Raw genomic sequence first — 10725 nt, 5'->3', positions numbered from 1 at the left:
GGTGGCGGCGCGCGTGCCGTCACGGACTGCCCTTCTGCAGTCGGAGCCGGTCGCGCCTGTTGAAGCTCGGCGACTGGGACCGCGAGCTGGTCCACGCGCTTCTCCAGATCAGGCCGCCACTGAGCCAGATCGTCGAGCTTGGCGGTGTGGCCGCGGATGTCGGCATGGATCGCGTCGAGGGAGCCCGTGAGCTTGTCGAAGTAGTCCTTGAAAGACGGCTCCATGGCAGAGATCCGGTCCTTGATCGATTTCTGCAGCCTGGTCTCGATCAAGTGCGCCAGGATGCATATCAGAGGCTCTGAATACCAGATGTTAACAGCCCAGTAGTAGTCCTCTCGATCTATTACTTCTCATACGAATTCAGTGGTGATTCAGGGTACAATTTGGGGTACACGAATTGGGAAGGAAGAAAGGGGAAGAACAAGTAGCCGCCGCCGCCGGGTTCGGTGATCCACTCGATTCGAGTTGCGCGCGCAAACAGTTAGGATTAGCCATATTCGGATGAGTCTTCCCTTCTATGCCAGCGTGTAGGTATAGGGAGCGGTTGGCAGATCACACCCACTCTGGCCCATGCACCTTTGGGTTGGGCCGTCGCTGGCGTTTGGGCAGTGGTGCATACGGGTCGGTGAGGCTGTCAGTTGATGGAGCCCTCCTGCCAGTGGCCTTGACAGCCCTAGCCAGACAACAAGTCCAATTATCTGACAAGATGCAGTTAACACCAAATTCAGTCAAAAACTCTTTTCCCCTTGAAATGATCAAAGTGTGTTAGTCAGAAACGTACCACGGATATAGTTGGCGGCACAATGAGCTCCTCGACGTGCTGCCGCATGGCCTTCGTCAGGTTCGTCTAGAGACTAGAGGGTCTTCTTATTGTCGGCAACGTTACGACGGGAGTACAGCTCCCTGCATGTCTGGCGCAAGTCAGTTTCTCTGAAGATGTCAACACCCAACAAACCACCAACCAGCACTGAGGATCATGAACCCTTATAATTAACCAGCTTTAAATCTCTTGGGATGCTTCTTCTTGCTGTGAGCCGGCCACAACAGACATGCTGCTTGAAGATGGAATTATAGCCTTTGCAGCCCGTGTGCGACATAGATTTCATTCTGTATATGCCCGATTCTTAGCATCGGGTTCTGATTAGTCGTCGAATCACTCCTAAATACGTAGATTATTTCACTACTTCCACGACGGGTTCTTGTGGTTGCACAGCCAACATATGCAGTCAGAGCCGCCAACTGATACGACAAGCAGCAAGGCCCAGGAGAACGACCCGTTGGCTCTTTCCTTGGTCAACCATCCACCCTCGATCCCCTCTGTGCGCCCAAACCCACAGAAATGGAGGGCGGCAGCCAGACGCCGCCGGCAGCGGCCATTGTATCCAAGGTGCTCGACGACGACGACCTACTCGTAGAGATCCTTCTCCACATCGGCTTCCCCACCACCCTCGTCCGCGCCGCCCTCGTCTGCAAGCGCTGGCTGGGGCACGCCTCCGAACCGGCCTTCCTCCGCCGTTTCCGCGAGCTCCACCCGCCCCGCCTCCTCGGCTTCTACGTCGACGACAGGTACTGTGACTCCGCTCCACCAACCTTCGTCCGGATGCTGCCTCAGCCCGCGGAGCTCTCTGCCATCGTTCGCCGCACAAATTTCAGCCCCTACCGGAGGCTATCGCCCGGCATGCTCGACTGTCGGAACGGCAGCGTATTCGTCACCTTGTACACAGACAAGAGCGCTCTTGGGGTGCACAGCCCGCTGTGCCATGGGGGAGGTCTGGCCATCCTTCCATCACTCCCACGCCCTCAACTCTCCTTCGGCAGTTCCTGCACTTTCAGAAAAGTCCTCTCCAAGCAAGGGGATGGCCTGTCCTACTACTACGTGTATGTGGAGTCTAGCAACCGAGAATCTAGGATGCATGTATACATGATGCAGGATGGTTCCTGGCGCAGGCATCATCTCTTGGACATAAGCCAACTCCCTCGTCCGCGCTCGACACCAAAAGCTGTGCTCGTCCGCAATAAAATTTATATGGCGGCAGGCCCAAGCGACATTCTTGTCTTGGATTTGGCGACCTCGAGTTTCTCCATTGTTCAGCTTCCACAAGGAGTGGAGCATGGCAACGGAGGCACCACCATGTTGTCACGGGCCGGTGATGCTTCTGGTGTATATCTCATCCATGTTAAGGAGTTTCAACTCCGCATCTGGCTCCGCAAGGGGGGCAACTGGTTGCTGCTCGATAGCATCTGTCTGCATGAAATGTGTGCTAATTTGAGGAAGTCGGATTCCACAATCAAGGATGGGCATACTGTTCTTCTCGTGGACCAGGTGGTGGAGTATGGCGACTTTGTGTTCTTGCAGATGGGTGGATGTGTACTGCACTTGGATATCAGGTGCAGGACACTGCGTAAGGTGTATGAATACAAAAGCACTCCTTTCGGTGATATTCATCCTTTTATGATGATCTGGCCTCCCATATTCCCCGCGGTCAAGTATGATCCTGCAAGGTTCGTCTTCTGGCCTTTATATTAGATGATCTCTACATAGGTCCTGTTGAGGTTACATGGTTTTGTAATGTATATATTGTCCATCACACTATTTTAAAATTGTGTTAGCTATATGACTGATTCCTCACGATATTTTAAGCGACATTGGAGAGTGCTTTTGCTCTAAGACGAATTGACATCACTTGTGTATTCTAATAATAATACAAGGTGTTCATTTTTGGTCATTATTGGGGACATACTTTTGTATTATCGACGACAGGTACTGTGGCCCACAAGCAGTGGCGGAGCCAGGATTTTCGACATGGGTATGCGAAGTCAAAAAATATATTTTTGGTGTACAATAATGCAAGACATAAAAAAATGTACCCCCCCCCCCCCCCCCCAATCCCAAAAGTACTGCCTTTGATTTAGTACAGCTTTAGTATAAATTTTGAGACCAAGGGAGTAGACAATAATACCAATTAAACTATAATTTTTTTCTTTGTAGCAAATGTGTCTTCAGTGATTTGGTTACATTGCAGAACAAGAAGAATCACAATAACATAACAAAAGCGAGAAATGATTGTGTCTTCCTTTTCTTTCATAAAAAAATTGTGCTCACAATTAACCAAGCAATCATTTAAATATTGAAACTATATAAATGCATACATGAGCATATATACATGAGCAATTAACCAAGCAATGATTGTGTCTTCCTTTTCTTTCATAAAAAAGTACGTAACTGATGGTCATACACTATATAAATGCATACATGAGCATATATACTGAAACTTTTCTGTATAAAATATTGGGTATGCATTGCATACCCTTGCATTAGGCTAGCTCCGCCCCTGCCCACAAGGAACACTTAAACTTGCTAATCATGACACATGTTCACCCACAAGATACACCTTGTGGGTGGACATGTGTCATGATTCGCAAGTTGATAAGGACGATGTGGATGGATAAGAGAGAATAGAGTGGTATGGGTTAAAGTTATTTCCTGGTTACCAAAAGATTACAGATGACTCCCTTCTAATTTGATGTACCCCTAAGTCAAAGAATCTGCTTGAATAGCATTTGTTTTTATAAAATTACATTTGACAGTGTTGATGGTTGTGTTGCCGTTTGCTAGAGATGTACTGAAGTATCAGACTACGGGATGCAGAATGCTCCAGGGATTGTTTACTTCTGTTGGCAGCATATGTCATTCTTCTGAATTTGTTCCTCCTAATTACAGCCTTGTAATTATTATATTTTTAGTGGTGCTCATACATGACTTGCTTGGTGTTTTAGCTTGGATTCTGCTTCATCACTGTTTTTACCATCATTCTGCATCACTTTTTTCTAAACTACCCAGCACCTTTAAGTGCAAAAGTAAAACTTGGACCTACACAAGTTTACAACATGTTAATTTTTCAGAATATTGGCTTCTAAGCATACTTTCTTAGTGGATTCTATATTTCTTATGCAAGATTTTTGATTGAGATATATCACAATGAAAATTTTCCTTCCAGTGGATAATACAAGTTAACTGCGGGTAATTTATGCTTGCATGGCATTTTCCCTTCTATGATCGGAGGTTTGTTTGACTGGACTGCACACTATATAATGGAAAATTACATGTCTGGGATTTGAAGGCATTTAACCTACAACCCTGAAGCTTTTAAGAATACTAGTCAATGTGTACGTGCAATGCACGGTAATTTGAAAGTATATTAAGTGCATGCGGATATTAAGTAGGATATTATTTGCGTGTTATTACGTGATTAGCATTATATTTGGCATGAAATTAACTGCACCCTCAATTTGGAAGTATATTAAGTGCATGTGGATATTAAGTAGGATATTATTTGCGTGTTATTATGTGATTAGCACTATATTTGATATGAAATTAACTGCACACTAAACGTGTTGAGCGCTCGACATTGAAGCAGTCTAGGTTGTCGGATTGACATTATTTGATGGCCGAGATTAATTAGATCTGCCCCTTTGGGTCTTTTTATATTGGTATAGATATAAATTTGTCGAAACAAATGCTATTTTGACTTTCGAGCATATATACATGATACTTACTATTGTTGTACTAGCCACTTGTCTTTGTTGCATGATTTCTTTTGTTCATTTGATATTCAGATACTTAATTATCCCCATGCTGAACTTTGTTCTGTTTCTCTTGAAACAGAAACGCAACTTGAAGAAGGAAGATACAAGGAAGCTCAGGGATTGTACCTACGTCGTGAATGACATGGGTGACATGGATTGTACCTATGCGGCTATGCCGGTGTGAAGTATTTCCTCTAGTACCTTATAGCAGTTTTAATTACCATATAATTGGAGGATGCAACTTCGGTACCTGCCTTTGGGTCACTGACATGTGGGCCAGCCACCTGTTGGGCCCACATGTCATAGACACAAAGGTAGGTGCCTTAAGGCACCGAAGTATCGTCCGTAACCGGAGCATGTACTCCTATGCAACTTTCCTTATGCAGAGTATTTATCTTGTCGGATCTGCTTGCTTCAAGGTCTTATGGTTCCACTGCTTGGCTACTTAATAAATTTAGAGAAGCACAAATGTAAAATATGTTTCAGTTAGCGATAGATTTCTCTAATGTAATAGTAAAAGAAAGTTTCTTTGAGGCCCAGAAAATGTACTAGTGTGCTGGTTCAGAGCAAGGAGAGACCCATGGTATATGCAGCAGTAAGCTCTGGCAAATGCATCGATCATTACTAGCGAGGGGTAAGAGAACAAAGTGTTGATGAACTGAAGTCAGTAGAAAAAAATAAAAATCTGAGAGATAGATGCATCTAGCAGTCCTACTGAAGGAAGCTGCTTGTGGTTAGGTGTTGATGCTGACGGAGAAAACAACTTTAAGGCTGCAGAGTGCAAATTGTCCTTCCTGCAATCATGGAAGACAAATTAAAGGGAAGAGATATAGGAATACTAATAATAATAAAAGAAAAGGAGTTAATAATAATTCAGTGCTTAAAGTATTTGAGGGGTATACCGGACACATATATACAAAATACATACTTGTGCAAAGATTTAAATAATAATTGAATAAAAAATATTTCAATTATTTGATTTCATTTTTCAGAAGTGCAATTTTTAGTTATTTTTAAATGCATTTTACTTACTTTCTCTAATGATTCACTAATATTTTAATACATTTCACAAAAAATCTGTGATTTAGTATTATCTTAATACACTTTACAACATGTTCGAAATGCATTTCGACATTTTCAACTGCTTTTGAAATGCATTTCGGTCATCATTGGGTCTATTCAAATATATTTCACATTTTTTCCAAGTGCAGTGCAACGGTTTTCAAATTCCGTTTCAGTTCTTGAAATACATTTTAGTCTTGATTCAGTAATATTCTAAAACATTTGACCGAAATGCGTTTGAAACTACATTGAGTCATGACTCAAATGTACTTCAAATGTATAGAAATATTGAATGCATTTGGAAAAAAATCAATTAATCAAATCATTATCGTAATTAAAAATAATATATCACTCATGATTTAAATTACTTGAAAATAATATTTAGATTTACTAAAACATGAACTAAATATATTTCAAATGCATTCGATATTGAACTGTTATTGAACGAAGACTATAATTTTTCCAATACATAACTGAAACAAAATGCATTTCGAATTTATAGAATCATGTTTAAATAAAATTTAAATGTATTTGAAATGTTGGAATGCACTTGAAAATTCTCAGAATTGTACTTAAATACTGAAAATATTAAATGAATCATGATTTAAATTACTTGAAAATAATTTTTAGATTTACTAAAACATGATTGAAATATATTTCAAATTAATTAAATATTGAAAAATTATTGAACGAAGACGGTAATTAATTTCAATGCATAATTGTAACAAATTGAAATGCATTTCGAATTTATTAGAATCACGATGAAATAAAATTTAAATGGATTTGAAAAATTGAAATGCTCTCGAAAATTCACGGAATTGTACTTAAATAGTGCTAAATGATGACTGAAATTGTAGAACTGGAATGATTCGGAAATTTGAGAAAGAAACATTTGAAATGAGTTATCAAACTACTGCTTAAACTTGCAAGATAATCAACTTTGAAGCAAGAAGCTGGAATTCAAACTCGCGCCTCAAATCCATGGGTCACCACAAAACATGTGTTCCAACTTATAAGCCGTGCTTGGCAATGGCAATGGCAATGGTCCCGTCCGTGGTCAGTGACTCGCCGGAGCTGAGCCAGCGAAGCTGAACCCAGAGCCCTGGAGCGCGTCCTCCACGGTCTCGTCCAGCACCTTCCCCATCTCCGGCGACATGTGCCTGCTCCAATCCCCGGCGACCCCCTTCCGGAAGAAAGCTTCGGTGCTGATGCCCGTCACATTCCGCCGCCCGTCCCTGTTGGCCTCCATGTTCCTGAGCTTCTCAATGCTACAAAGATCCACGATCTCGTCCACCACCCCTCGCGCCACCTCCTCCTCGGAGAAGGGGCAGCCCATGAACTCCGCCATCGTCTTCAGGTTCGCCGCCGGGTTGCGCAGCATCTCCTCGTACCTCAGGAACAACACCTCGCCCCCGCCACCGGAGCGACGGCGGCTGGCCTCGCAGTACTCGAGCACGTGCCGCCACTGCGGGCCGCAGCAGCACCGGCCCTCGCGGAACAGCTCGAACGCCTCCTGCATCGAGAACGCGTCCCCGTCGACCCCGGCGCTCGCCGACGCCTTCCTGGTGAAGAGCCACGAGGAGACCAGCGCGTCCTTGGGGTCCCGGCAGACGTACACGACCCGGGGGCCGCCGGCGGAGACGACGCGCTCGGGGAGGAGGGAGTAGGGCAGGTGCGTGGCGAGCAGGCGCGGGGAAGGGAGCGCCTCGAGCTCGGCCGCCACGGCGTCCACGTCCGTGTGCGCCAGAGCGGAGTCGACCTCCAGGAACCGGACGCAGTCGTGCGGGTTGCGGCGGCGGAGCGGGTGGTCGGCGTCGGACGACGGCGGGTGGGCGTCGCGGTGAAGGGTGGCGAAGGCGAGGGCCTTGAGCCATGTGGTGCCGGACTTGGGGAAGCTGGCAAGGAGCACGTCCCCCTGAGCATCCCCTCCGGCTGCCAGAACCCGGCGTATCGCCGCAGCGCGAACGGTGGGCACCGCGTCTCCAGTGGGAGCGCCGGCACCAGCTCGGCCATGCCTGCGTGCGTTGGTGCCGCCGGCGTGACTTCCTGTGACCCCGCATCGCCATGAGAAGCCATGGATAATCTGCTCTGCTTCACTGATGTGTGTTTTGCGCTTGCGCGTCCAGTCGGATGCTTTGATCGATCGGTCCAGACTAATACTGCGTGTATAACAGAGTGCGAGATATATTCTCATCAGGTTAATTAAGCACAAGTTGGTGACCGATTGTCTGCAACGATCGGTAGTTCAAAGGGGCCCGTCATGTGCGTCATGTGATGATACACTAGTGATTGGGGTGCGCCACCTAAGAAGTTGGGGTGGTGCCTTCCACTGTCTTTTTTTATTCTTTGGGTTTGACTTTTTTATTCTTTTGGTTATGCCTTTGGATACAAGTTTACCATATTTACATGAGATCAAGAAGAAAGTATAAACAATGACTGTATAGATACTAATATCAGTCTAACAATATACACACTACCAGGAATAGTATAGACACTAAAAATCAATGATAACAGAGATAATAGTATTTCAAAAGGAACTGACAACAAGGTTTCAAAAATAGAGCATTGTATGGCACACATAGTTCAAACAGAGATAAGAAATATAGTGCGCAAGCCGTGGTCCTCGAACATGTAGTTCCCGCGCGGCAACTCTCAGTCGGTCGTCGTCCAGGTGGATCGTCGGCGACAACATGGGCAAGGTGCGGCCCGCCGCCCCGCCGCTTCCAGAACACCGCCGACGTTGATGGCGATGTGGTGGCCACGGATCTGGACAGAGAAGCGCCTAATGTAAAACTCTCTTCCGCAAGTTTTTGAGTTGGAGGTGAAGAAACATGTGTAAACAAAACATATTGTCCTAAGCTTTGGCCCTTTGGGAGATGTTTGTGCGGAAGCAATGCCTGCAGCACACCCGTACTTCCGGATCAGGCCATGCGAGTTGCCACAGACACGGGATACTTATTCATCAGATCGCACTCATGGAAATTCGAGAGTATATGAGAACAAACAATAATCAGAAACCAAGAGGGGCAGTGAATCCAGAGAAAGGCAATGATGATGGGCATACCTGGGCGTGGCGGAACCCACAGTAGCTGAAGGTGGCAGCCATAACACCAATGCAGTACAGTCATGATAGTAACCATTTCATTTACAAGTCGACCCGCCATCGTCATCGTTGACAGTGTTGACGCGCTCGCACTTGTCGACCTATTCACTGTATCTGCAGGAAAAAGAATTCAATCCTTAGTTCCAGGTCCGGATAAGCCTAACATAGTTGCACCAACTCTATAGAGTAAAGAGTTCTTCGTTACATATCAATAGGCTCAGTCAACGCTGCACCAAAGAAAACAGGCGATCAGTACAACATACTGAATACATGTAGCTCATCGAGGATAAACCTCTACTTAAGACTATTCCGTTTACATGACATAGTTATACACAAACTACAACACATGTGGCTCAACAAAGTCTAACCTCTACAACACTATACTTCCTTTAAACGATATTTTTATACAGGTTCAGTTTTGAACTTCTGATGATGTAGGTTTGTTTCAAGCAATCAAGTTAACTCAAGACTTGGACATGATAAAATAGGGAGCCACATGACCTGCCTTACAGACATGATGGTGTGATTTAATGGCAACCAAGCAAGCATATAACTGTACATGATTACTACCTCGGCTCTGCTCCATTATGACCTAGTTGATTAGAGTGACTGAACACCCAAGAGTATATGAACACCCAAGAGTATATAAGACGGGCATGGATGTAGGAAATTTATGGATATGCTATACCCTGTTCCTAGAACTGTAATCATTAGGTTGAGAAGAAACAAAAACAATGAGATGTCTGGTGTGGAATTTTTAGCTGAGAATCAATCAGTACGGCATCTGCATTAGGAAGTAAAATCTGCAGTTCTATGTATCATTTGGGCATATGTAAGCTTTCCTGGCAAAGGACCAGCAGAAATGCATTACTGGCAATGTACATTCATAAACTAAATCAAAGATAGGGTCCAATCACATAAATCCGCAGAAATATAAAACCTACTGAAAGATATAAAAATAATAATTATCACACAACAGTTATGATCTATCTTCTTGAAAACAAAAATACATGGCTCATCTTATTTCCTCATATTTAGTACAGAACACGATGGGAGATAATTGAGCAGCACACCAACACAACAAGTGTCAAAATTATATTTATTGGATGCAAGTGAAACTAAAAGACATGGGCATGCATCGAAGTTGTTTGTTTGTTTACTGGATTTTAAAGCAACATAGATTATTTTGGTCAAATAGACAAACGAACAGATTTCTTGGATCTGAGGCTAGAGCAACGACCAAACATACATCATACTAGTTGATTGCCCGTGCGTTGCCACGGAATAACAAAAATTATAGTGATAAAATAATTGCTTGACTTGACAATATTTTTATCGAACATGATGTCTAATATCCATCCATAGTTAACAACATGATTCTATCTCATGATCCTTCCTCCTCGACGTCAGTTGTGTGTCCATAAAAAGAGGGAGATTCCTGCTCCCTTGTCGCTCCAAGGGGCGGCACTGGAACACCCCCAGCCCTGGCGGCCAAGAACACTTGTCGACTACCGCTATCGCCGCCGCCAGTGGTTGTCGCCGGCGGCGATGAATGTCAGCTATGGGAATCAAACGATCACGGCTCTACTCTCCTCTTTTCCATCGACCTCTCCATCCCAGACACTTGACTCCATCTGCTCCGACCCGGCCCTCCACCTCTATGCTCCTTGGTCACTGCTCAGATCTTTCATCCACCAACCCTGCTCCTCCTATCAACGGTGGTTGCGTGGCTTTCCTAGCTCCTCCTATCAACGGTGGTTGCGTGGCTTTCCTAGATCTCGACTTCCATGCTGCAATGCACCAGCCAGATCCACCGTGTGTTGCGAAGGACCCACGACTCCTTGGCTATGTCGACACCTTGCGACAGTGCGATTCCTATTGCCTTCTCCTATCGTGTACTCGTCCGAGTCTTGTCGTTGTCAGCATTGAGGAGTCAGGAAAAATTTAGGGACAAAAAGGTATTTAAAAAGACT

At 44.8% G+C, this 10725-nt stretch overlaps 1 protein-coding gene, 1 long non-coding RNA gene and 1 pseudogene across 3 annotated transcripts; 1 reads left to right on the top strand and 2 right to left on the bottom strand.

The window, feature by feature from the left end:
- The first annotated feature begins 1231 nt into the window (after window positions 1–1231).
- On the top strand, window positions 1232–6214 carry LOC125556592 (uncharacterized). 2 transcript variants are annotated; one of them, XR_015602617.1, is made up of 2 exons: window positions 1232–2864; window positions 4667–6214. XR_015602617.1 is itself a non-coding variant. In XM_087521560.1 (2 exons), the coding sequence occupies exons 1-2, from the start codon at window positions 1340–1342 to the stop codon at window positions 4677–4679; spliced, it is 1176 nt and encodes a 391-aa protein (XP_087377686.1). In that variant the 5' UTR covers window positions 1232–1339; the 3' UTR covers window positions 4680–6214. The 2 variants fall into 2 exon arrangements, 1 of the variants encoding a protein (XP_087377686.1); XM_087521560.1 differs by having other exon boundaries at window positions 1232–2502.
- A 277-nt stretch (window positions 6215–6491) lies between these two features.
- On the bottom strand, window positions 6492–7824 carry LOC125556591 (cytosolic sulfotransferase 7 pseudogene; annotated as a pseudogene).
- Window positions 7825–8137: 313 nt separating this feature from the next.
- On the bottom strand, window positions 8138–9566 carry LOC147972636 (uncharacterized). The gene is made up of 2 exons (XR_015603482.1): window positions 8714–9566; window positions 8138–8546 (listed from the first exon to the last, which is right to left on the bottom strand). It is a non-coding gene; the product is annotated as an uncharacterized LOC147972636 (long non-coding RNA).
- Window positions 9567–10725: the final 1159 nt, after the last annotated feature.

Source organism: Triticum urartu, chromosome 5A (genome assembly GCF_056163025.1).
Source record: "Triticum urartu cultivar PI428250 chromosome 5A, HENAU_Tu73, whole genome shotgun sequence".
NCBI lineage: Eukaryota > Viridiplantae > Streptophyta > Magnoliopsida > Poales > Poaceae > Triticum > Triticum urartu.
The sequence above is the reverse complement of the archived record's forward strand: the minus strand, read 5'-3'. Positions and strand labels throughout refer to the sequence as shown.

Excerpts from the sequence above, each read along its gene's own strand:
- LOC125556592 (XM_087521560.1), top strand. The coding sequence starts at position 1,340 with ATGGAGGGCGGCAGCCAGACGCCGCCGGCAGCGGCCATTGTATCCAAG.